Source organism: Daldinia vernicosa, assembly GCF_022497035.1.
Source record: "Daldinia vernicosa strain CBS 139.73 unplaced genomic scaffold F5Y00scaffold_31, whole genome shotgun sequence".
In the NCBI taxonomy this organism is placed as follows: domain Eukaryota; kingdom Fungi; phylum Ascomycota; class Sordariomycetes; order Xylariales; family Hypoxylaceae; genus Daldinia; species Daldinia vernicosa.
This window is the reverse complement of record NW_025953947.1, coordinates 277769-302850: the sequence shown is the minus strand read 5'-3', so window position 1 is coordinate 302850 and position 25082 is coordinate 277769. Positions and strand designations below refer to the sequence as shown.

General features: G+C 47.9%; 10 protein-coding genes across 10 annotated transcripts; 6 read left to right on the top strand and 4 right to left on the bottom strand.

Annotated features, from left to right (window-relative positions):
• The first annotated feature begins 343 nt into the window (after positions 1-343).
• F5Y00DRAFT_240515 (uncharacterized protein) lies at positions 344-2356 on the top strand. Its single transcript, XM_048008245.1, has 2 exons — positions 344-2030; positions 2089-2356. The coding sequence occupies exons 1-2, from the start codon at positions 426-428 to the stop codon at positions 2119-2121; spliced, it is 1638 nt and encodes a 545-aa protein (XP_047863742.1). The 5' UTR covers positions 344-425; the 3' UTR covers positions 2122-2356.
• A 106-nt stretch (positions 2357-2462) lies between these two features.
• F5Y00DRAFT_240514 (Tim10/DDP family zinc finger-domain-containing protein) lies at positions 2463-3424 on the top strand. The gene is made up of 2 exons (XM_048008244.1): positions 2463-2791; positions 2962-3424. Exons 1-2 carry the CDS (start codon positions 2674-2676, stop codon positions 3126-3128), a joined length of 285 nt encoding a protein of 94 aa, XP_047863741.1. The 5' UTR covers positions 2463-2673; the 3' UTR covers positions 3129-3424.
• Positions 3425-4588, bottom strand: F5Y00DRAFT_240510 (60S ribosomal protein L25). Its single transcript, XM_048008243.1, has 4 exons — positions 4473-4588; positions 4206-4273; positions 3815-4107; positions 3425-3736 (listed from the first exon to the last, which is right to left on the bottom strand). The coding sequence occupies exons 1-4, from the start codon at positions 4498-4500 to the stop codon at positions 3649-3651; spliced, it is 477 nt and encodes a 158-aa protein (XP_047863740.1). The 5' UTR covers positions 4501-4588; the 3' UTR covers positions 3425-3648.
• A 392-nt stretch (positions 4589-4980) lies between these two features.
• F5Y00DRAFT_263237 (putative methyltransferase-domain-containing protein) lies at positions 4981-6020 on the top strand (the record flags this gene model as incomplete). Its single annotated transcript, XM_048011487.1, has 2 exons — positions 4981-5634; positions 5796-6020. 2 exons carry the CDS (start codon positions 4981-4983, stop codon positions 6018-6020), a joined length of 879 nt encoding a protein of 292 aa, XP_047863739.1.
• A 2338-nt stretch (positions 6021-8358) lies between these two features.
• Positions 8359-10032, bottom strand: F5Y00DRAFT_111499 (enolase-phosphatase E1). Its single transcript, XM_048003914.1, has 4 exons — positions 9650-10032; positions 9495-9584; positions 9340-9380; positions 8359-9017 (listed from the first exon to the last, which is right to left on the bottom strand). The coding sequence occupies exons 2-4, from the start codon at positions 9535-9537 to the stop codon at positions 8373-8375; spliced, it is 729 nt and encodes a 242-aa protein (XP_047863738.1). The 5' UTR covers positions 9538-9584; positions 9650-10032; the 3' UTR covers positions 8359-8372.
• A 4989-nt stretch (positions 10033-15021) lies between these two features.
• F5Y00DRAFT_111450 (kinase-like protein) lies at positions 15022-17597 on the top strand. The gene has a single exon (XM_048003913.1). The coding sequence runs from the start codon at positions 15572-15574 to the stop codon at positions 17513-17515; it is 1944 nt and encodes a 647-aa protein (XP_047863737.1). The 5' UTR covers positions 15022-15571; the 3' UTR covers positions 17516-17597.
• Positions 17598-18293: 696 nt separating this feature from the next.
• F5Y00DRAFT_240495 (uncharacterized protein) lies at positions 18294-19293 on the top strand. The gene has a single exon (XM_048008242.1). The coding sequence runs from the start codon at positions 18969-18971 to the stop codon at positions 19161-19163; it is 195 nt and encodes a 64-aa protein (XP_047863736.1). The 5' UTR covers positions 18294-18968; the 3' UTR covers positions 19164-19293.
• Positions 19294-19895: 602 nt separating this feature from the next.
• On the top strand, positions 19896-20976 carry F5Y00DRAFT_270944 (uncharacterized protein; the record flags this gene model as incomplete). Its single annotated transcript, XM_048012697.1, has 2 exons — positions 19896-20706; positions 20764-20976. The coding sequence occupies exons 1-2, from the start codon at positions 20179-20181 to the stop codon at positions 20974-20976; spliced, it is 741 nt and encodes a 246-aa protein (XP_047863735.1). The 5' UTR covers positions 19896-20178.
• Positions 20977-21169: 193 nt separating this feature from the next.
• On the bottom strand, positions 21170-22318 carry F5Y00DRAFT_270942 (P-loop containing nucleoside triphosphate hydrolase protein; the record flags this gene model as incomplete). Its single annotated transcript, XM_048012696.1, has 2 exons — positions 21170-22175; positions 22234-22318. The coding sequence occupies 2 exons, from the start codon at positions 22316-22318 to the stop codon at positions 21505-21507; spliced, it is 756 nt and encodes a 251-aa protein (XP_047863734.1). The 3' UTR covers positions 21170-21504.
• A 124-nt stretch (positions 22319-22442) lies between these two features.
• On the bottom strand, positions 22443-24959 carry F5Y00DRAFT_111356 (transmembrane amino acid transporter protein-domain-containing protein). The gene is made up of 8 exons (XM_048003911.1): positions 24677-24959; positions 23990-24616; positions 23525-23937; positions 23310-23470; positions 23219-23257; positions 23138-23164; positions 22684-23078; positions 22443-22613 (listed from the first exon to the last, which is right to left on the bottom strand). The coding sequence occupies exons 1-8, from the start codon at positions 24850-24852 to the stop codon at positions 22457-22459; spliced, it is 1995 nt and encodes a 664-aa protein (XP_047863733.1). The 5' UTR covers positions 24853-24959; the 3' UTR covers positions 22443-22456.
• Between the last annotated feature and the right edge of the window lie 123 nt (positions 24960-25082).

Sequence of the window (25082 nt, the reverse complement as noted above, 5' to 3'; positions counted from 1 at the left end):
CCATAATTGGTTGCTAAGGGGATAAGGAGATAAGGGGATCCCCCTTATTTCTCCCAGCCCCGCTACGGGGTCCTATGTAATAATTATCGATAAGAAGATAAACACAGGGTCTTGGCTTGAGATTGACTCCCTGAAGGCTGACTCCTAAATTGGAAGTGGACCTGCCTGTGGGCTGAGGTCCCTCGTAAGATCTACGGTACAATACATAAAGTACCTACGTACATCGGATGTACCTACCTAATATTATACAAAAAGCGCTTGCCCGGGAATAGAGTTTCGCCGCCATTGTAGAATCGGCTAATTCCATTGGGAATTAGGTAATTATTTTTGCTGCGTCATCCCAGTAGTTTAAGCTTAAAACTCAATTGAATGTTTTTCTCACCTTTATAACCGTCGTCCGTGATAGCGGCTTGATCATATTAGACATGGCTTGTAGGTCAAGACTCGCTCCCGCTTTGAACCGGGTAGCGATACCGAGTTTGAGAAGATCCGTGGCGGTTATCAACCCGGTCAGATCTACTGTGCGATGTATGTCAAGCACCGCTCCGAGGCGGCTCCGAGAATCCACTGTAAGATGCGCCGGATTCACAACCGATTCCTACCCCGAGATCAAACGGGATAGCCGTTTTGCTCAGATAACAAATGAGCACGTGGACTATTTCAAGAACCTTCTCGGCAAGGATTCCGCTGTCGTCGATGGCGTAACCGGCAATGCTGGGGAAGATGAGATAGAGCCATTCAATATGGACTGGATGCGGAAGTACAAGGGCCACTGCAAATTGGTACTGAAACCGGGATCTACCGAGGAAGTCAGTAAGATCCTGAAGTATTGTAATGAAAAATTGTTGGCTGTCGTCCCTCAAGGGGGTAATACCGGTCTTGTCGGCGGCTCCGTACCTGTATTCGATGAGATCGTCGTCAGCACTAGCCGAATGAACCAGATCCGATTCTTTGATGAAGTGACCGGTGTCCTAGTTGCGGATGCCGGTGTCGTACTAGAAGTAGCCGACCAATTCCTTGCCGAGAAGGGCTATATCTACCCCTTAGATCTTGGTGCTAAGGGTTCCTGCCACATCGGCGGCAATGTCTCGACCAACGCTGGCGGACTGCGGTTGTTGCGGTACGGAAGTTTACACGGGACTGTCCTAGGCGTCGAAGCTGTTCTCCCCGACGGGACAATTTTGAATGATTTGAGCAGGCTACGGAAGAACAATACCGGCTACGACTTAAAGCAGCTCTTCATCGGCGCAGAAGGAACTATTGGAATGATTACTGCAGTATCGATACACTGCCCCCAACGATCCAAAGCTGTCAATGTTGCGTTCCTCGGTGTTGAATCTTACGATAAGCTCCTGCAAGCTTTCAGGGAAGCTAAGACGCAACTTGGTGAAATCTTATCTGCCTTCGAGTTGATGGATTCCCAGAGTCAAGACATTTTCCACAAGGTCAAGGGGAACAAGCGACCGCTAGATGGTGAATACCCTTTCTACTGTCTAATAGAGACAAGCGGTTCAAACTCGGAACACGATAGCGAGAAGCTGGAAAGCTTCCTCGAAGATCTCATGACCAAGGAGATCGTTAGCGACGGCGTTATGGCACAAGATGAGACCCAGTTCAGGTCGCTATGGAGCCAAAGAGAAGGTATCACGGAGACCCTAGGGCACTGGGGTGGAGTATACAAATACGACGTGTCCATTCCCATAAAAGAAATGTACCAGCTTGTGGAAGATACCAGGAAGAGGCTAGAAGACGCAGGGCTAAAGGATGGCACCGAAGAGTCCCCTGTCGTCGACGTCGTCGGTTACGGTCATATGGGAGACTGTAACTTGCACCTAAATGTTGCAGTGCGAAGATACGACAAGAAGGTAGAGGAGGCTCTCGAGCCGTTTGTTTACGAGTGGATCAGCAAGAGGAACGGCAGTATCAGTGCCGAGCACGGCTTAGGTATTGCCAAGAAGAAGTACATCGGGTATAGCCGAAACGATACGACGATAGGGTTGATGAAGCAAATTAAGAAGCTCTACGATCCGGTCAGTATCTCCTCGCTCCAACTCGTTGGTCTTTGGACTATGCTAATAGAATCTCTAGAATGGTATTATGAACCCTTACAAGTACATATAGATATGAATTATACCCTTGTAAAACGTATAGCTTCTTCAACAGATGAATTCAGGTTATTCCAAGGCTAGGTTATTGTAAATATGGGCTTAAAAGGAGGTTGGAAAATGAAAAAGATATCCCGCGAGCAACCTATAAGGTAAACTACCCAATTTTTTCTCTAACTACGTAGAGAAAACGCTTAGGTCCGCATGAAAAACTTATACTGCCATATAAAATATATGAAAATAATTTACCGGTATATATGCATATTTCTTCAGTACATCCCATGTAAAAAGCTTCGAATTCTCGTGTGAAATCTCTATATTCAGAACATAGCATGGTATACCTATGAGTGGGTATAAATCTTATCGATAAGCAATACACATCGAATTTAACAAGACAGGAAATTTACTTCGTCCCCGAATAGACATCGTCATCGCCCTCACCAACTTCTCAGTAACAAACAAGACCACCCCCGCGCCAGATTCGCCCTTACATAAAACCCAGCAGCCCTTACCTTCCCAAAGTAACACATATCTGCAAGATCTACACCGCAAAAAAAGAAAGAAAAAAATGGCCGACGGCAACATCAACCTCAATGACTTCGACCTCAGCAAGCTGAACGAAAACGACAAGGCCGAGCTGCGCCAGTTCTTCGCGAACGAGGGCCAGAAGGCCCGTATCCAGACCAGTACGTAGTTCCCCTCCTGCCTACCTAACCCACATACCTATACACGTTTACTACCTACCTACCTACCTACCAACCATCTCACCCCGCCTCCGCGCAAAAGCCACAACCCCAGAATTTCCTAAGTATCGGTTAACGTACCTACTAACACACATCTCCCCCCTCCCTCGCAGCCGTCCACTCCCTAACAGACATGTGCTTCCGGAAGTGCATGACGAGCACGATCCGCAGCGGCAAGCTGGACAAGAGCGAGGAGGGCTGCATGGTCAACTGCGCGAACCGCTTCATCGACGTGAGCCAGTTGACCGTCAAGCACCTGCAGAACTTGCGCCAGGGTTAGGATATTACCCTAGGTAGAGAGACGGAAAAATCTACGGTATGGAATTTTACGATCGACTATGCGCCGGCCATGGGAGAATACGTTAGGTTAGGTATGATGAGGGATTGTACGAATAGCTACGAGGATCGAGAGATGGGGGGTTAGAAGCGCATTGCGTGGAACGAACTATCTTCAATGCGGTATCCGGAGACCGGGTTAAAGGCGCCAGATGGACGTATAAAATGTATGGCCATGAAATCACCACCACTAATGCATCACTTGGAAAGCAGAAAAAAAAAACCACATAAACAATCAAATCACTTTAAACAAGTTCAATAATCCGTGTCTGAGAAATCAATTCTTTTCCGTTGATCTCATAAGCCTAGCCATCCATAGGCAACGCAACGCCGGCCTTTATGCATATAGTCCAACCCGGACTCGAGAATGTGCATCTAATCAGCACAATCTGCCATGTCATCACTTGCCAAATCATTACCGAACCACCGCGCGAATCGGGTATCCTCCTCTCGAAGCCGCTAATCTAAACAAGGGCGAGCTTGGTAGCCGCAATGTCGAGGGCGTCCACGTCAGCGGTCAGACGGCAGTAAGCCTTCTTGGAGCCATTAGGTCTATATCACGTAGTCAGTAAAACCGCACCAAACCAAAATACCACCAAGACCACAACTTGACAGTGGTTGGAAACCTACCGGATGAGAGTGTTGATCTTGACGGTGTCGATGTCGTAGAGCTTCTTGAGGGACTTCTTGATCTGGGCCTTGTTGGACTTGATATTGACGATGAAGACGAGAGTGTTGTTCTCCTCGATCTTCTTCATGGCGCTCTCGGTGTTGAGCGGGTGGATGATGATCTTGTGCTCATCCAGACGGGGCTCATGGGGGACCGACTTGCGGTGGTACTTGGGCGAGCGCGAGAGCTGGAGGGTCTTGGGGCGGTGGAAGGTCGTCGAGGTGCGAACCTTGCGCTTCTTGTGCGAGTTGTCCTGCGCCGACCATTAGCATTCCGGGAGCTAGAAATTTTCACGGAAGTCGATCGATCGTCATATCGATATCGACGTTGTTTATTTTATTGTTAACTTACGCCTTTGAGGGCAGCCTTAGCAGCAGCATTGGCTTGCTTCACACCCTTCGGCGCCTTGGAGGCACCGCCTGTATAGAGAAAAAAACGCATCAGCAATCGCTCTTGAATCAGAACTCGCAAAATCTGCTCTGCTCGATGCATCGGCCAGGAAGACGCGCGCGGAAGCAGCGCCAATTCCGACGAATAATCATCGTGTGGGAAATCTTGTCGAAAGACGACTGGAGATATTTATTTATGGTGGTAGTGGTGGTGATGATGATGATGTACCTTTCTTCGCAGGAACCTTGGGACCCATTGTGATTGTGCTGGCGGATGTTGGGCTGTTAGTATGACTTCGCGATTGTCGTCTCGAGGAGGTTGAAAAGATCGAGCGAAGTTCGAGTGGTCGAAAATTAGCTCGAGGTAGATTTTGCAAAATTCGCTTAGGGTATTTTTGCGTTGTGGACCCACTGAGAAGTTCCTGGGTAAACTTCTGTAAATCTTCGGGAGATTCGAGCTAGTTGGTACATGCATAACCAGTGAGTGCATCGGCCAGCCAAAAATTCATGCGTTTGCACGTGACATATATGGACTTCCCGGGGTTTTATACACTGTGTTTTCCTATTGATTTATACTTTGCATTACAGTGCTTTAAACATGTCCAACACTGTCCTTATACTTTTCTAATACCAGGCAACCAGAGCCTTCCTTACCACAACCTTTAAACATACTACGATTTATACGGCACAACGGCGACTAGGCCACCATATCATCTAACTTAGGAGTAGGCGGCGTGATGGGGGTAAATAAGAGAGGCCGGGTGAAGAACTTGACTGCAGGGCGGCCTCCAACCGTCTTGAAACCGAAGTCGATATCAAGAAAAGCTACCAGGACATTAATTAATTCTCACCATGTCCTAGAGAAGAAGAAAGCCCAAGCTGTCGCTAAAGGTGATATAGCTACGCAGGCTGCAGTCGAAGCCGAGATTGCTGCCCTGGGCGGCCTTGAGAAGTACCAACAAGCCAGCCTTCAGGGCCAACGCCTCGACCGCGGGGGAGACAGCTCCCGTGTACTTATGGAATGGCTCAAGTCGATGGACCCGAACTTCACTTCTCTTGAGGGAGCTCGGTTGAGGATGCTTGAAGTGGGTGCGTTGAGTACTACGAATGTATGTTCGAAGAGTGGTGTCTTCGATATGGAAAGGATAGACTTAAACAGTCAAAGCGACGGCATTTTACAACAGGATTTTATGAAAAGGCCGCTACCTAAAGATGATTCTGAACGGTTCGACATAATTAGTCTTTCGTTGGTTCTGAATTTCGTCCCTGATGCTATGGGACGAGGTGAGATGCTTCTCAGAACTTTGGAATTTCTAAAGGGGCCTGAGACAGACAGCTCATCTCAGCTACGTGATATCTTTCCAAGTCTGTTCTTGGTTTTGCCAGCACCAGTAAGTCTCATCTCGATTATCCAAGCTGTCTCCTCTTTTTTCGGGTCTCGCCGTCGTCCAGGCACATATAGTCATTAGTATCTGCATGTGATATATGCTAGTAATTTCCTATACGTTTACTTGCTACTACTAAATATATTGCTAACCAATGAACATTATAGTGCATCACCAACTCAAGATACATGAACGAGTCTCATATGGAGTCTATCATGAGAGCACTGGGATACGTAAGAGCCCAGAGCAAAACCACTCAGAAACTCGTCTACTACCTTTGGGTCAGGAATTCGCCGCTCCAATCGCCTCTTACGACGTTCAAGAAATTAGAACTTCGATCTGGCCACTCGAGAAACAACTTCGCCATCGTGATTCGCGGCTCATCAGGGTGACAGCCGGGTTTTCAATTAACTCTAAGTGCCGTTCACACCCACAAGGCTCGCAAATGAGACGCATAGCCACCTAATCGATTCGAACATGTCGACAAAACTTGCGATGGTGGGGTACCGTCGCCGCGTTAATCTGATAACACTCTCGTCGCTCATTCTTGGCGGAGGGTTGCAGTCTGCGTGCGCTACCACCTCAGCTTAGTGTCAGTGGTCTTTCCGCCCTACCCCTTACTTTATTGTCTCTGAATCTGCCCGACGTGTATCCACCTGGATGCGCTCCTGACGGCTGGGTTAGTAAGGGGGGCACCTTTCTATCTATCTATCGAGATCGTCAGTCAGTGGACTCGTATGTGGTGCTAGGTCTACCCCGCAGTCAATCGTCTATCTACCCGATAGGCTTGGATCGAAGTCACCAGGTCAGGAGACGTCCGAGCCATTTGTAGGAAAACCGATTGAACGGCTTCTGGGGCACTCCGGGTTCCCGTCTAAAGGGAATAATCGAAATATCTGACGATATATTTGTCTGACGATTGGTGGTGGAGACGCATATCTCACCACCGCAAGGATCAATTGCTAAAGTTCACAATATGCAGCAATTCCTTCGGTCGTATGTGATTACCTGAGCTAGTGTGATATTGGGGAATATATTGGCGATCCTGCTTGAAACGTCAGAACGTATACCAACGTTTCTCCCCTAGTCGCTAGCGTTCTACGCGGCAACTTGGCAACTTTACCCGGGCTCTTCGTTGCGGCCACGCTTCGTTACTGCGACTATTGATTATGGGAACATCATAGCGACGATGATGTTAGGCTAGGCGACCGCGTGCCCGTTCCTTGGGCATAGCTAAGCCTATCTCCCGACTCGCCTTAGTCAGGCCAGCGCCAACCAGATGCGAGTTGTTAACCAGCAATAGATTAATGCGACTCGAAACGGTTATGCGTTCGAGGGCGTCTGAATGTCATTACCTACTTCCTTAGCTACATGATATCGACATATCCTAGACGCCCAATTGGCTAGTAGTGCCTCTTATTTGTCAAGATGGCGTTCCTGGATTGCGTTCTAGACCCGTAGGTCGACGACAAGCTCTCGTGGAAGGGAGTAGACCCTGCGTACGTTGAGGCGGCGTCACTCCAACCGGGAATCTAGCCACGATTCAAGACTGGAGTTGCCAGCGGCAACGGCGAAACAGGGTGCCTTTCTTTACCTGCCTACGCATATACAAGACGTACATACATAGGGGGCTTGGCTCCAGTTGACGAAGACCAGAACCCCGCTTTGGTCAGATGACGGACGGACGATCAAGCAATCAAATCAGCTACGCAGTTCGTTACCTAACGTAATGTACATGTATGTATAGACAACACGCTTGGCGGGATACTCCTTGGTTAGGAGGAATGACGAGTCATGTAGTGTACACTTATGTCCATACGTAGTTTGTTTACCCCGGATTCCACCCTGTAGCACCGAGACGATGTCCCAGCCACGATCGCCGGCCTCCTTTTTAATTATTAGACCTAGCCGGGGGCCGTCGTGAAACTACCTATCCACTAGTTTATCATCACGCGTGCGCCCGCGTTGGAGATCGCTGGGGGGGCGCTGCGGGGTCGGAGACAGGATGGGCCCGTTAGACTCTATGTAGAGACAGGCTAGCTACCTCAGCTTCGCGGAATCAATGCGTGCAGTGTAATCGTGCGTTATTGCCGGGACTTTTTGATGGGCTAGATGCTAGTTTACGTCGAGCGTTACTAGTGATGCGGAAAATTGCTTGGAGGGTGATGATAATGCCAGCTGTATGTAAGGGGTCACCAGCGATATCTGTCGTTGGAGAAACCCGTTTACGATTCCGAGACATCAACAACCGGTGAAACAGGTAAATGCTACGCAAGTGTACCTGTCTCCGATCGATTCAAAGAGACACCAATTCCCGTGTTTCGGCTCTCATACTGGAATAATGGATGATTCTAAAAGGGTATAATTTCTCAGCTTACTAGAGCAATAGTCGCTTGACTATCTAGGCCCGCTCCGCACGAAGCTACGGGTGGCTGGCCTTTAATCGTCGCGCTTAGAATATAGGGAACACTTGGATCCTCTGGGAAACGATCGGTCCGCTAACTAGCCTACAAACCGTGAGCCCCCCCACGTCGAGTTGAATGCCGGCCGATTTGAGAGTCCTTTTAGACACCATCAACCGGAGCGGTCAGCTCGGATTGGCCCGCCGGGCTAGCCAAGTTACACTCAACCATTTCCTTTTAGTCCGATTTGCTTGTCTCCTCTCGACTTATTGTAAGCGCCCCCGATACGGGGGCGGTATTCTGCTCGTTGGCTAGCCTTGCTGGCTCTTCTCGTGCGGCCAGTTACTTCATGCGCACGTTTAGATCATCGTCGAGGGAATCAAAGGTATCTATGACTCGTAACCGCTGTGGTACCTCAGACGATAAAGGTGCATTTCCAGGACGCTGAACGACCACGCTCTGCATGTCAGCTCGAATAGCAGCCTCCACTTCCTTAACGTTATCACTTAGGAATAGCCACTCTCCAGGCGGAAACTCGGGATGCTCATTGGCGATTTTCTTGTAGCTATCCGTCTCCGTCTTGAGCCCGGCGTTGACGGTGTCAAACCAGTCTGAGATCTGCGGTGTCAGATCGGACGGGGAGGCATCTGTATGCCCGAAGAACAGCTTCTGTGCCGCCACAGACCCAGACGAATAGATCATTATCTTGAGGCCCTTGCGTTGCCATTCCGATAGCTTCGCGGCAACATCCGGGAATAGAGGGGCTTTCAAGTCACCTGAGGCGTAGCCCTCCGCCCATAGGTAGCCCTGGAGGCTTTTGAGATAGGAGATTTTTACATCTTTTTCCATAAGGTCCCTGACATGTGCTTCTAGCGCATCCTTAGACGAGGAATATTCCGATGGAAACGCGTCTCTATACTTTGCAAAGTCTGGACTATCCCATTGGGTTTTCAATGTCTCCGGGAGAACACTTAGTGCGTAGGGGAACTAGAACCACGTATTAGTCAACGTGGACTCCTTAATCGACGTTCCGGTAAGCCAACGAAAGCATTCCAGCATAGCAACGTTGCTAGATGCTGAGATACTAAGCGACGTAATTCGTCATAGCCGGAATAGAACTATCCTAGGACAACTTAACCCTAGGTTACATAATAGTCTAGTGGTCCGAAACTGCTGTAGACGGACGGCGCATTACATCCACTATCTGGGCGGTCGATCGCCATACTGGTATACAGGGTTATACTACAAGGGTGGTAGGGTTGGGGGATTTGAGAGTTGGAGACACGAGGTTTCCAACGGAATGTCTTACCAGTACATCTTTGACAAAGGAGATTGGACAAACTGTGCCCTCTAGAAGGAGATATATTAGCCAACACGCCCAGGCTAATGCGCCTAGATGTCTAAACTACTAGACGATGATATGAAGTAAGGGCAAGCAAGGTCAGGCTCGGAAGCTGTCCTTACCAATGTCTAAAAGCACCACTTTCACAGGGCTGGATGGAGTCATGACGGCAACTGGGACCGTGGGTCTCCCGTTCTCTTGGAATATCGCGTCTTCAAGATCTTAAGATCTCAGCGAAAAAAATTCTCTCGGGCTCGGGCTGGGGGCGGAAACCAACACTAGTCTACCCGTCGGCGTAGAGCGGTGAAGACGAAGGTGAAAAAAAACGTGGTGATAAGAGCATGAAATAATAATTTGACGTGCAGGAGGAAATTTTTTCTCTCTTCCTTCTTGCTTCTGCGGTTCAGCTCCGACCGAGGATAATAACACCGAATAGGATAGTAATGTTTAAGGGAAGGAAAAACAGCCGTACGGCACACCGCGTCTTAATGCGTGTCGTCGAGAAGGCGGTCAAGAAATAAGAAAATGCTCGAATGGTAAGGTAGTAATAGTAAAGTCAAATGGATCCCTAGCCTTGTCCCCCAGGAACGCACTCCGTATCGCGCTACTGCACCAACAAGGTCTCGGTAGAGCTTGATGCAGCAAAGTTAGTATAGTAGTAGCCCCCAAGTGTTCCAAGCGGAGGATAGATGATTGACGAACTCCAAGATGGGAAAAGTAGAGACATGGGAAATGTCAAAATGGAGGGGGAAGGGGGGTAGGCTGATAGGGTAGATAACGATAAGCTTTGATAACGACCTAATCTTAAGAAACCGGAACCTTAAGGACAACGTGCTAAGCGGGTACAGATACGTACTAAGCGGGTCTTTAACGACATCTTAGCGGATCAGTATACTAAAATCGATAAGGCTAGAGACTACTGCATCTTGTGCATCTTTGTACATCGTGGTTTTGCGTGGTTGCGTCTTCTCGCATCCTCTTTGCATCGTTTCTGCATATCGGCTACTTAGCCGGAAAGCATTGGAGTCCCAGCCAACCTGCCAACCCACCTTTTCCAACTTGCTAACCTCCAAATAAACCAAGTAAACAAATCACTTGATTGGTATTTTATGGGAAGGCTGTGGTACGACGTGTGTCCATCCAACTGGATAACTCGTACGGTTGGTTCCACGGCAATGTATGGTGTCGTAGTGTAGTAATATCAATAAACAAGTCTAAGACAGTAACCGTAAGTAAGTCGCGTCGACTCTTTTTAGCTATCATGTGTCTTGGTTAACGGGATGATTATCGTCTAGCTACCTAGGAAAGTCCATCGCCAATTTGGTATTATCCGGCCAGTACCTAATATGCTGACTTACTACTACATGTAGGATTGGCACCTTATTATGTTATGTATTCATGCCTGCAGCAAACCTCATGCATGAAGGGCACTTACTTCTAGACAACGCCGAGAGGCTAACTGCACGATGCATCTCAGCCATCCTCAGCTATCAGCCACGGCGTTTGTAGACATGGTCCGCCTATAATCGCGGACTAACTACACTACACTAACCTACACATATGGACGACAACTCTATCGGTTTAGTCTAATATGGTATCCGATATGATATCTAATATGATGAATATCGTGTCATTCAACGCCAAGTTCCGTTCCGTCAACTTAGCGCAATCATAAACGACGAGAAACTTGATAAGTCTTCAGCCTACACTAGCGATATATGTAGTGCTGCAAATCTGCCCATCGTCTCTCCATCTCCGTCTTCACCGCCGGATCGGCTCTATATCAGTGTTCTGTTAATGAACCACGTTTCGCTTGCTGTGACATATCAAATGTGTTTCGGGCAGCGTGTCGTTAGTTATTTCGACGTTGCCCGAAGCCCGCGTGGGGTCGGTCCCCCTCACGCAATTCAATCCATCGATCTCCAAAGTGTTCGATTCAATAAGTGGGTTCCGTAACGCATTGCCTTTGAATCCGTTTGCGGCAAGAAGAGTCTGGCTCGGCTCGCGTGTTGCTGGGGGGGAGAGGGGGGATTGCTTTTTCGGACGAGAACCAAAATATTTTGGGCTTGAAACCGTCGAACGCGTTTCTTTGCGTTGTCAGTCATGCATGACGACAGCATCTCGGCCGTGTCGGAAAGGGTAGGAAGACGCTAGGTACTGTTTTCGGTCTGTGTATTATGAGTTATCGGATTTACATATGTATAGTATTGACGCTAAAGTGTACGAACGTAGGTATGTACCTAGGTATACGAACAAAAGTATTGCTCCTACTGGAATGCGGTGGGGGAATACCTCCAAGACACTGCCGTTTTTAGGTCACACGACAGAGATCCGTCCCAAGTCTTGGGACACGACTGTGTTCATTTGTTCTACTGTTCTACTGTTCTATGGTTCTACGGTTCTACGGAGCACACACCACTGTGGAATGTCTTCTTCCATGTTTGCCGAAAAAAGGGGGCGAGACGATCAGTCATCTTGTCCTCGTTATTGCATCATGCTCAATTGAAGCTTCTGGTGTACGTAACTTGGTAATCTTCCCCATCTCTATCCCCATCGTGAGATCTGCTTCGTGTAGGATTGAATTTACACTACATAAATTCATTGTCGCCTTTTAAGGAAAAGATGATGCCAACTTGCATCAGATGTATCAATTAAAGTCCGACTAGGATTGCCCCAGACTCAGCCGGCGAATACCAAGAGGACCTACACTAGAGGACCCAACAATTCAGGGGTCGCGATACGCTTTCTGCCGCCGTAGGGTGCCATCCAATGTCGGGTGGGTAACTTTCAATTCGCAATTCTCTATCGTTCAATCTTGTTCTATTGTTCTATTGTTTACAGGTGCTCGAGTTTTCGCGCTCGTCAAACCTGAAATTGGTTATGATTCACCCTTTTAATATGACTCGACTTATTTTAATAATCTCCTATGTGTGACTTTACAGCTGACTTGGAAGTTGGCAGCAAATACAGATTGGGTACATGATGTTTAAACTTGTCGGCTTTCCTTGAATGCGCTGACCCGACCACGAAGACGGCGTTCGGTGTCATGCAGCAATTGAAATTATAAACAAAGGCGGTCAACTTGAAGTATATAAAAATAAAAAATAAATAAAAAGAAGCATCCAGTTACAAGTTAAGCTACAAGTCAAACTAGGCAAAACTTGGAAGTCAAAATACTATATAAAGATGTATTGATAAAATGTACTGATGCAGGTAAAAAGGAGTGCATAACCTTTAAACCAATAAGTAAGCAGTTTATCTTTTATGTGAAACCGAATATGCTGGAAGAGTCGATGCGCGAATCATTGGCTGTCATCAAAAGAGATCATCGTGGGGTCTTGTAGCAACGTGTTCAAGTCTACATATGTACCTATGTATATACATTACTTTTGTGCCTGGAACCTTAATCTCCAGCAGACTTTTAACGCTGTTCAATGGCTTGTTAATGTAGTATGTAGGTACCTTGTCGAGGATATAGAGTGTACATGTAGATCCCTCCAACTAGGAAGGAGGAATACATGGATCTCTGGTTTCTCTACCCCCTGTTGTAAGCTTTTCCGCAGTGAGAATCTGTTATCGAGGTACTTTCTTATTAGGTAGATGGCGGTGTGGCGATCCTAGACTAGCTTGTGCTTGAAGGTAGTAGTTTCATCAGAACTATTGTATACGGTGCATCCGCTAGCAACATTCCTACTGGAAGTCCGGGCCTGTCCGCGTGATTCGTACATAAGGTATAATTCGATAAACTTCTACGCTACATAGTTGGTCTGCCGCTACAGAGCTTGGGAGATTGATTGGGAGCATTGGGAGATTACATGATGGACAATCCCGATTGAATCTCTTCTGTTCTTACTCCGTGTTTATATTATACTGTATATACTGTGAATAAGGTTACGGCCGAGCCGAATTTCACAATTGGGTCTGACGAAACAGATATCTCAGTACCTTATGCACCCCAAACATTTACAAGGGAGTTCCACCGTTCAGGTCCCATTCAATAAAGTACCTTGCTATCTGATGGCGTGGCATGCTGTTAAAATTAATCCAGTCCTTCTATCGTCATTGCCTTCTATTGCTTACTCTATTCACCGTATGGACACTGTGATTCAAGCTACCTACCTAAGCTACCTAAGCTACCTAGGTACCTATGTACTTAAGAGGTAGAGGTCCAATGGAAGCTAACTACACAACGGTACTACCTAGTTAGAACAAAGACCCAGCAGCAGTTGTCGTTCCTTGTTGCTGTTTCTGTCCTTGTGTTCCCTTTTAGCCCCTTGTCCTTTCCTTGTTCCTTCCTTACCCCCGGTCACGAACTACGTATTTACGTACATGAAGCTCCACTTGTGTGCAGCACCCAGTCTGCCAGTTCTCTCTTTCCATTATGTATCCATTCACGCCATCCATAGGTAACTGCCTACCTGCATCGCTCCATGGTCGTCCCACCACCCAAATTGTCCAGCCCAGTAGCAGAGCAGCCATAATTGGTTCTGGTGGACCCAGTGAGGTCGAGCCAAATCCACCTCCACATACAGCTAGACAGCCAAGTTCGTTGTTTAATCGCCCCCTTCGGGTTATACTAGGCTTTGCTATTACCTACCTACTATTCTCTTTCTCACTATTCTCTCCCAATTCATCCATCCATCCATTTCCTACCGCTTCTTCTTTTACCGATCGTCCTCAATATCTTACTCATCTATCTTAATCTTCGTACCGTCACTCTCTGTCCCCTTCTCTCTTATCCACTCAGCTGTTGATTCCCTGCTTCCGTTTTCCCAAAAAAAAGTGCCAAACCAACATAACGAGAGAAAGGGATCTGGATCTTAGCTTCCTATCCCCGTTATCCTAATTGATAGAAAGCTCTCTTTCCTTTGAGAGTGACCATTGGTCTTTTTTTAACAACTCTTGCTCCTCCTTTCCACTCGAACCCCCCTGAATCGGTCACGACATCTCTCCCTCCGCATACCTGATCTGATCCATTCAAACCCGGCCAGCGGTCTTTGTCCAGTCGAGCCAGTTAATAAAAAACCACTGACAAAAGAAACCCACGAACAATAACAATAAACCGGCGCCGTACTCTTCTCAACTACTTTCCCAACCATCAAGTCTGGATACTAGACTTCTCAGAGCGCCTTCACCACGTCACACCCACCTTGACTCGTAATTTGATTGCCTGGATCCGCACCGAACCAGATCCACCTTGGAACAACGACCATTGCTAATCCACACTTGTCAAACAAGGTCACGAGGAGTCATAACTTCGCTCCCTAATTAGCATACTATCAAGCCGAGTTAGTGGGAGTTGACTGCCGTGAAGTTCATATTTTGGTACGCCCTACATAACCACCAACATCCCGTTCTGCCAGCTCCGATCTCGTGGCCGACCAGTCATCGAAAGGCTTGGTCATCAAGAGCCACTTTCGTAAATATCTATCATCCCGCCGTATCCTTCAGACAAGTCTCATCTCGAATTGCCATCCAGCTTAGATGCTATTTAGAGCCGAGGAGTAGTTCACCTGCTCGATAAATCCCTAGGACGCACGCCGCCTTCGGACACAAGTTGCATCGATCGATTGTTGACTCATTGCCCTATCATCTACAACAACGACAACAAGAGCATCGGCAATAACGAACAGCAACGCAAGATAAATAAACCCTTCTCAAGCTCAGCCAACCCGAGGCTTGTGATAATAAACTCAAACCACACTCTTTCAAATTGAGACCATCGTATCGATGTCCTTATAACGAACTTTTCCTTTTCACTCTTTCAGGACCAAAGGTCCAACTACTATTCACGATTATTTCGATTGCTTTCATTTGTCCGACAAATTTTCACATACCCCTGGATGAGCCTCTGACCTGTTGACGACCTGGAGTTCTTTGCTTTCTCTTTCCCATAACCGGCATCTTGTATATCGCTTCCTACTATCTCGACTCACCCAACTCTTCTTGGATTGGCAACATTTACTTTATCAACTACTACTACCTTCTTCGCTCCTGGCAGCTCTAGCTCTCTGTACAAGCACTCAAAAAAGTATTTCATCAATTTCTTCAAGAAGCATTCCGATACCCCTTTTCTCCCTTTCCAAATAGACATCAGGTAAGGGGGGGAAAGAACTATACAGCTTGTACGATCATCCGTGGTTACATCTGATTTACTTCGTCTCACCTCGATTATTTGTCTCACGTCGAGACAACGGTCATGGAATGCTTAAGAAACAAGTTTCAAGACGGCGTTTTACTAGACGGGAGATTTCAAACCCTCTCCCCTCTTAATCATGGATCTTTTGGAATGGTGTTCATGGCAAGGGACTTGCAAACCAAAGAGCTCGTTGCCATCAAGTGCTTAACTAAGAAGGCAGCTGCCGACGGAGCCGGCATCGAATTTGCGGTCGACGAGAACTCCGAGGAGCTACTTTCCCACCGGCTACTAGGTGCTCATCCCAACATCGTTAACTTAATCCACTCGTTCGAGACCGACTCCCATGTGTACCTTGTCCTCGAATACTGCTCGCGTGGTGATCTGTACGAGGCCATTCGCACTGGACTTGGCCCCCTGGAGACGGAACACGTCCGCCAGTTCATGATCGAACTAGTCGATGCTGTTTCGTATATGCACTCGAAAGGCATTTACCACCGAGACATCAAGCCCGAGAACATCTTTCTCACCGAGTCGGGTTCGATGAAGCTTGGCGATTTTGGGTTGGCTACCACGGACCGATGGAGCTACGAGAATACGGTCGGGAGCGACAGATACATGTCACCTGAGCAATACGATTCGGCCGGAGCCGGATACTCGCCGGCCCAGGCTGACATCTGGGCGATCGGTATCTGCCTTCTAAACATTCTCTTTTCTCGAAACCCCTTCACTACCCCGACCGAGGCTGATCCCTTGTTTCTGGACTTCTCTCGTGACAAGCAATCTCTTTTCGATGTCTTCCCTACCATGTCCCAGGATACGTACGAAGTCATCGTCCAGTGCATGAATCTAGATCCTAAGAAGCGATCCCTGGTCGGTGCTAAGAACGCCCTCCGCCGCGTTGTCAGCTTCACCACCCTCGAGGAGGCTCTGGATGACTTCTGCACGACTGAGCGTTCGACTGTCGCCACCGCCAACCGCGAGCCGCTCCGGACTCCTTCGATCCAGAGCCCCCAGCTGGACTCAGGCGTCTTCCCGTGGGCCAAGGCCCTGCACGCAGCCATACCCCAGGCTCTCCGTCAACTCAGCGCCATCCCCGACGACGAAAGTTACACGGAGGATCTGTTTTCCAAGTCCGCGGATACTACGGACTGGATGTCTGGTTCTGCTCTGACGCCATCGATCTCGTCTGTCCTGACTTCCAACCTCGCGGCATACACGAGCTCGCTCAACGAGTCGCGCCCTATGGATATGCCTGGCCGTGCTGTTGCCAGAGCGTCTCCGATGACCGGCTCGTTGCCTATCACCATGTCGAGGCCCAAGCCTACTCTTAGTGCTATGTCGATGGTGTTTGGCCGCCAGAAGGATACCGTGTCGAAGAGCTGGAGCGACATGTGGGACGAGGATGTGGAGGAAGACGAAGAGGAGCGCGCCCGTCAACTACAAGCGCTCAAAGAGCTTAACTCTAGGACCTGGAGTCAGGAGAGCAAGGAGGCTACTAGGACTCCGCGGCAGGATCAGGTATCCTTGCACCAGGCGCCAGCGTCTGATGATGAGAAGCCAGAGGCTTCGCATGTGAACGATACCATTTCAAATGACATTGATGGAGACCTAGTTGCGGATGGATTTTTCTTTCACGAGCCTGTTGCTGTTGTACAGCCTGAGCACTTCCCTACTCGGTACTCGCCTCCGTCGAAGCGAAGCGGCGTCGACAAGTGGGCGGTTTTAGGGGAACGCCGCCGGGCATACGCAGGAGCACCGGGGCCCAAGTCGCCGGATTTTTCAACGAAATCCCGACGTCAGTTCGGTATTGGATTTAATACTTTACCAGGAGGAATAGGAATTTGGGACCAAGCCAATCAGCAAAACCACAAATGGAACCGGGATCATCACTCGGCATCACGCGAATGCCCATGGAACAAGGGTCGAGACTGGAACTGGCGTAAGGAGAGACGCCACGATTTCGGTGACGTCGAGTGGGTTGGCCACTGGCAGGAGGCTCATTAGAGCATTTTTCTTCTTTTTAAACTCCTCGCCGGTGTCGCCACTTGTAGTTGTGCTCATCTTTCTACCACCACACGGGATGTTTTCTTGTCTGACTCGGGATGGTCGCCCTGCTTGCTGCTTTCTTTCCTTGTATTCTCTGCCCGCCAGGTTTTGTTCTTAATAATCAAGTTTGGTGGTCGCCTCCAAGCAAAGGGGACGAGGAGGTTGAAAAGGATGACGGCTTTATCTTTTTCCCCTTTTCCCAACAGACAAGGTACGGGGGAAAAGGACGGGAAAAAAAAATGTTGGCTTTATTCTTCTTTTGGTCCTTGGTTGGGATGATGGAATCAATCATTATTATTTTCTCGCAGTTTGGCAAACCAAAAATTCATGTTCGGCAGCAGCAAGCAAGCAACGACTTAAACACACGCACTCCCCTCCCTATTCACGCAGCAGAGCTTCCCGGTGGATTGATCTAGCATCAACTCGCTCTCTAGGTATTAGATATCTCCAGATTATTGAAGAATACCAGAAGTTACCCACTCAATTATTTGGCCCGCTCGGTCTTGGTGATTTGTCTTGATGACTAGGTGTGATACTTCGTCCTTGGGTACCTGGGGACGTTGGAAGGTTTGTACGATTAGTGTTAGTATTAACTAGTATATATCATTGTAATATAGTAATAGATCATACGTATATGTCATACGTATTTAGCTTCACCACTGTTGACTTTTCATGTGACTTGGATAGTTGTGTTGTAGATCTTGTTTAAATGTGTTTATTATTACATTATGTTTAGGCCTTTACTGTTTATCGTTACGTCCATATCTCGATTAAGTGTTTATTAAAGCGAAAAATCATTCCCGATATATTCAGGAAAAGGGTTTGATAATTGTTCTTAGCTGTTAAAGTAGTGTGGTGTTGTTACTTATTAGACTGACTGGTTCACGGAACTAGAGATGCAGATAAGGTACGTTAGTTGGTATTCGATATTAATGTCTTAAGTAGATACAGTCATCGGCGCCGTATATCGGCGAAGTAATACGGTTTAGTCATCTCAGCGTTTCGCGGAAACATTAGATAAGGTAGGTATTAGTTAAGGCTTTCATGTTCTAGAAACATTAGGTAGACGTAGGTTAGCGTATGTAGTGTAGGTATTGATTAACTGAGATAATCCCGGCCGAACTTCCCTTGGGTTAGGTACCCCTTGCCGCGTGGATGGATGGCAGGATTCCTTCTGCGGGTCTTCTGTTTACGACGGCTATATATAGGTACCTAGATAGGGTATATCGCGATGGCTTGGCGATGACGAATTAGCGTCCAGATCCATTCCTGCGGCGCGGGTATCCGAGACTGCGGAACGCCGAGGGAATGAATAGCTTGTTCTGGAAGCTGGTGAGTTATGTAGGAATGGAGTGTGCTAGTTAGGTACTTAGTTGTGTTGGGTTTGTATTATATATGGAGATGAGATGGGATGGGATGGTATCAGCGACCTGAAACGTCTTGGATGGAAGGGATTTGGCGTGGGTTTGGGTTTGGGAATACGAGGGTTGGGAATGGGGTTGTTTTGTACGTGATATTTAACAGTGTCGCTAATTGGTTGGTTGTTAAGTTTTTGTGTGAGGTTCCAATGCTTGTTGTTGTTATTGTTGCTGTTGCTGGAGCTTAGTTGGTTTCAATGTCTTATTGACTAAATTGGGAAGGACTTGAGCTTCATAGCCTGTGGTATTAGTTTGCGGATTGAATTCGCATAGATCCAAGAGAGAGAAAAGGAGAGGGAAAAAAACATGTCTTGAAGAGGATTATTATAGTTTATAGTAAGTACGGAAGTCCCCATCAAAAGTTTTGTCCGTAGGTGCCACCTGACAGCTTTTGATGCAGCTGTCCGGGACCTATGGACAAAACTTTTGATGGGGACTTCCGTAGTGTTCATGAAAATATATTGTACCTAGCGATACTGTAACGACTGACTATATGAAAATATATAAGTCTTCATTCGGTAGTTAGATTGAATCATGAGTTTATGTATGGAGACGCTATCAACACGTATATTATACTTGGGAATATCAAACAGTATATCTTCTTTTCAAGTATTGCAGCTTTAAGGTTGCCCTGATGAAGAACTTCTTGGATTATTGTCGTGTTCCCTTTTAATACCTTAGATTAGGTACTTAGACTCTCATCTATACATTGACTTTAGTCTCCTATAGACCTTGGAAGGAGAGAATAAACGGACGGCTGCCCTGGATGTAATACCTAACATGTACTGCCCCTGCTTTGTAGGACTCTAGAAGGTCTAAACAAGTCATAACCATGACGCTGGGAAGCTTTAGTCTAAGCGATAGCTATTTAGATCTCAACATCGCGCCTCCTCGCTCCTCTAAATAAGCAGCTACGGTACCCCATCTCGCTCACTTGGAATGACCTGTTATGTATCACACCCAATTATTTCACCCTTCAAGTTCATAATTAAGTCATCTAGCTATGCGTCCTCTTCGAACCAACTGGTTCAAACTTAACTATCTACATTCTCTTGCCGGCTAGGAACAAAGCTAAACAAGTGACATCCTCAAATATACCAATCTTACCACTACTACTACTCTTACCGCGCAAATAGGTAGCTAATAATCAAAGCTAGAAATACAACTCACCCGGTATTATCATCATAAGACTGCCCTGCCGCTATGGATCGCGACCACGTAATCACCATCGAGCTCGGGAAGCCAGAGGAGGAGTACGACCAATCTACCGAGGACATCGTCACGCCGGCCTCCGACCAAAGAAACCAGGGGCCTCGGTATACAGCTTCTGCCAAGTCCTGCTTCGTCTGCCGGAACACGCTTCTACTAAGCTACTTCGACTGCTGCGCCGTGTGTCTCGGCGTCATCAAGCGCGGCCAGAGCCGCCATAATAAGACCGACAGCAACAGCAACAGCAGCAACAGCAACTGCAACTGCAACAACGAAAGGCCGGCATCAGACTCCCTACCCCTGCCTACTACGCAGCCGCGGGAACCTTCAGCATCGCCAGCAACAACACCACCCCCCTACTGCTCCTCCTCCTCCTCCTCCTCCTCCTCCTCAGAAAACAACTACAACTACAACTACAACCCCCCTCCCCCTCCCCCTCCCCAACCCCCGCACTGCCCCAGCCCCTACTGCCGCTACACCCACGCCCGCCCCCTCATGCTCCTCTTCGCGCTGGGCGAAGCGGTGCCGTCGCTGGGCGGCCTGGCGCTTCTCAACGCGGCGCTGTACCGGCACGACTAGGCGCAGTTCCGGTTCGCGGGCATGCTGGCGCTGCAGTGGTGGCAGATCTTCGTGCTGCCGCGGCAGTGGGCGCGCGGGCGCTCCGTCGTCGCCGGCCAGCTCGTCGCGTGCCTGTTCATGGTGTGGTTTTACGTGGACGCGAGCCGCGGCTGGAGGTGGTGGGAGCCGCTTGCTGTTAGCACTGTTTTGTTGAAGATTGTGTTTCCTTGGTAGGGGGGGGGGAAGAGGGAGGGGTTGTTGTGGGAGAGGGAGAAAGAGAGAGGAGGGGAAGAGGGGAGAAAGGGGTGTTATGAGTGAGTAGCTGAGGCTGGCTGCTCGCTCCTTGGGCTTGGTAGACTTATGGTACGCGCTTATACGGTGCTGATGGTTTGCTTAAGGGGCTACGTACTAGTAACTGTATTCTTTTCAAACGAAGACATGGATTAGAAAATCATGATTCTATCACTAGTCTCTGAGATGCCGTGTGGTCTTCTGACATGCTCATATAACTCGATCGCTTCCTTAACCCGGTCAGTCACACGGTATGCGTCGGCACGCCATTGTTGTAATGTGAGGCTAAAAGGATCGTCTTCCGCCAATTTTCCCCTTACAATAGGTATAATGCGCTCAAGTATGCTGACCGTTTCCCCAAACTGGTCGTCTTTATAATATGCCACTGCCAGCACATGTTCTATTTTTAGTGAGTCGATGTGCTCCTTCCCTACAACTTCTCTCACGATGGGTATAATATGCTTGAGCATCTCAATCGCATCCTTTATTTGGCCATTGGCAAGGAATGCTGCTGCTAGCTGACGTGTTGCTATTAATCGGTCGGGGTCGTCTTCCGGTAACGTCTCTCGGATGGCCGCAATATGCCTCTTCGGGGTTCATTTCTCCGAGGTCGACCACATCGTTCATCGCTACGTCCATGGCTACTTCTCTTGACCGTGTGGTGAAGAGTATTAAACCGTTGTCGTTTTGAGGTAAGTATTTAATCATACCAGTTGGATTGTCCAATCGAAATGTTGCTTCGTAATCGTCCACATTATCAACGATCAGAAGCCATTTACCGGCATTCTCGGAGCTGAGATGTTGCTTTACCAGCATTTTCTGGTCCCCTTCACCGGAGATCTGAAGCAGCCTGGCCAAACCCGCATATGATTGCTCGAAAGTTGCTTGGCTCTGTGCTAGCACCCAGAAGACGGAATACTCATCCTTGCGGTCTTGCACCCGGTACGCAAACTCTAGGGCCACTTGGGTTTTCCCGACACCCCCTAGGCCAAGAACTGCTAATTTCCGCCGTTCCTTGACGAAAAAGTGTTCTTCGATTTTGTCTAGAATTCGGTCTCGGCCGCCATAAAGTTCATTTCTAGGGTGCGGAATATGATAAAGGGATTTACTAATGATAGCTCGATGAACATTTTGGGGAACACCTTAAGTAACGTCAGCAATTGGAAGCATCAACCAATAACATTGTTAAAATGTACTAACTGCTTTGGAGGTTTCCAGCGATGAAACTGTCGATGACCTCGTAGATATATTTATACTGGTCTTTCTTATTGCTACACCTTGCCATCTGCATATGGTCTGCATCAAGTTAACTGCAACTGTGGCTTGCTTATTATTATTATGTATTGATTACCTAGGTATATGGTGCTTTATCTTACATGTAATACTCAGCTATTAATCGTTAAACAAATTGTTTCCCACTTATCTAGGACGCCGCTCCAATAAGCTTCTTAGGCAAGAAAGCCCACACAGTCCCGATAACAGAGAGAGTCAAAGATATGAGCATGACAATCCAAGTAAAGATGCGTTCTCGCGCCGAGATCTCATGCCCGAATAGCTTCAAGTAAAATGCCAGAGGAAGTCTGCGAATTTGTTAACCGCCATATTCCCCAAGAGCCTAGGTAGTATAGGTAGAAGAATATCAACACTTACGTAACACATATAGTGAAGCAGAGAGCACTTCCCATGAACGCCATGATGGTGTCAAACGCCGGGAAGAGAATAGCAATTGCCAAGAAGACTAAGAGCGTCAACACTCTGAGGAGGGCTTTTAGTACACCCCTTGAGCTGCTAGAGAGACCGACGAGGGGTGTTTCTTCCGTGACGACTTGTTGTCGAAGGCCGAATAATACTTCCAGAATTGTGACGATCGGTTGAGAATTCAGAGGGATCTTAGTCAAAGGAATGATTGCGATGAAGATCACAAGGAGGACGTTGAGAACGTTGGGATATCCCTTGGTTTCGAGGATATTCCCCGTGATCTCGTCGCGGACTCCATCGCCAAACATTAGTAGTCCTACAACAGCTACAGCAAAATCTATTGCCAACTACAAGTTGTTAGTTTGTGTGCTTATCGAGCTCATTGGGTAGGGCCCTTAAGACTTACAGTGAAGCTAAACGTGTATCCAACCGCCTATTTCAAATATTAGTCAAACCCACTATCGCTAAATTCATTATATTTACTTACCTCCTTAAAGCGGTGGGGGTGTCGCATGTCACGATAGATCTAACGTCGAGTTAGATGATTGATCTCTTATCCTCGGTCAAGATGGACTTACGTTTGGGAAAACACTGTGTCCACCCCATGGAGACATGAGTAATCCAAAGGACAGAGGCAAAGTAAGCCAATTTTCAGGGAACATATACGTCATCGCAGGCTCTATAAGAGAACCAGGGGAGTGCGGTTTAATCAACCCATCAAGGATGACGATGATAACGACTGGACCATTTTGTGAGTATTTTAACACAGACGGCGAGTTTGCAGGGGACTTACTGCCCAGACATGATACCACGCCAACAAAGCTAGTAACGGAGAGGAAGGATAGAGGGACGAATTGCAGAGGTATGAGGATCAGAGTACAGACGATCTTCCACTCGGTCACACTCAGTGTACCTGGGAATAGGAGTGCTAGCGAGTCGGCAAATAGTACTATAAGAGCCACACAAGCAGCAAGCAATTCCAGAGTGAAGAGCGCTGCTGTCATGATGCGCGCTTTCATGCCAAAGCAGGTATACGCTATGTCAGAAAAGGTGATTGTACTAGGGTCGCGATCCATGCATCTTGATAATAGTCTCGCCGTCCAGCTGGTTAGTGCGGCACATAGAAACAGCGCAATAAGCCCACAGACCCAACCAGCATATTTCAAACCCATGGGTAGACTCAGTAAACCGACACCGATCAGGACGCTATATACAGATTTAGCTATGGGCCTCCAAGGGGGAAGAGAGGCTCACTCACTTAGTAGAGTTCACAACAGTTTGCGGTAGAGTTGATTGACCGGCTACAGCTAGCACGAGTCTCCCTTCTTGCTCAACCTCTTTTACAAGGATAGGCGGCCGTTCACCATCAGGCACATTTGCTCCTGGTTCTTGCTGCTGACGCCATAGCTCTGGGGCATGGATCATGGAAGACTGGGTAGCCGACTGGATAGTACCATAGCTTCGAATGGATCCGTAACTACCAACCAGTGGAGAAACAGAAAGGTGTGGCGGCACGGAGAATATCGAATTGTTGAGAGGGGAACCGGATGGTGATACTACTCGGTATATTTCGCTACCCAAGCGTTTCCGCTCGCCTTCCGGCTCATCTATTCGTGATGAAGGCGCTCCAGCTGGCCCGGGCTCCTCGTGGTCGATACTGTGGGGCGAAGGAGCTTCGACATCTTCTCTTAAGGGAGAAGCTCTGGGACCCGCTTCGAAGTCGACTGACTGAACAGGCTCTTGATCCGGCGCAAACACAAAAGTGGGATGTTGCGGTAAGATTTCTGGGAAGGCAGCGGCTCGTTGCCAACTCCTCCCAAACGACCTGATACTATTGACGCCACCAATATCGGCCACCGCAGCAAGACGATTCGTTATAGACGACCTGTAGGAATAGATACAATTAGTCTAGGCGCGAAGGCGAATCGATGGCAGGTACGCCAACCTTCGTTCTGCTCGTCGCGGGTGTTCCTCATCTTGCCCATGACCGTACTGGTCACTTAATAATGCCTGGTCCTCAGAGCGAACACTTAGATTGCTGATAGACAACGGGCTATCGCTTCGGTTGGGTGAAGCCCCGGGATTGTATTCATCCCAGGTTGTAGGTTGCCTCGCAGCCATGTCTATATGTTAAGTTCACAGAATATGAGAGAAGAGTATTCGAAATATTACGAGACGAAAATGTGTAGAAGAGGGTCAGTAATTTAAATATATGATGGAGAGATTATTAGCGGCAACTCAGCGACTAAATATGTGGAAAGCTATGTTAGCTCTTCGCCCTCAAGAAGTGAACGCAGGAAGTGAAGATTGAAGACTTAGGTACCCAGCTTCAATCGAAGGGAGATAGAGGA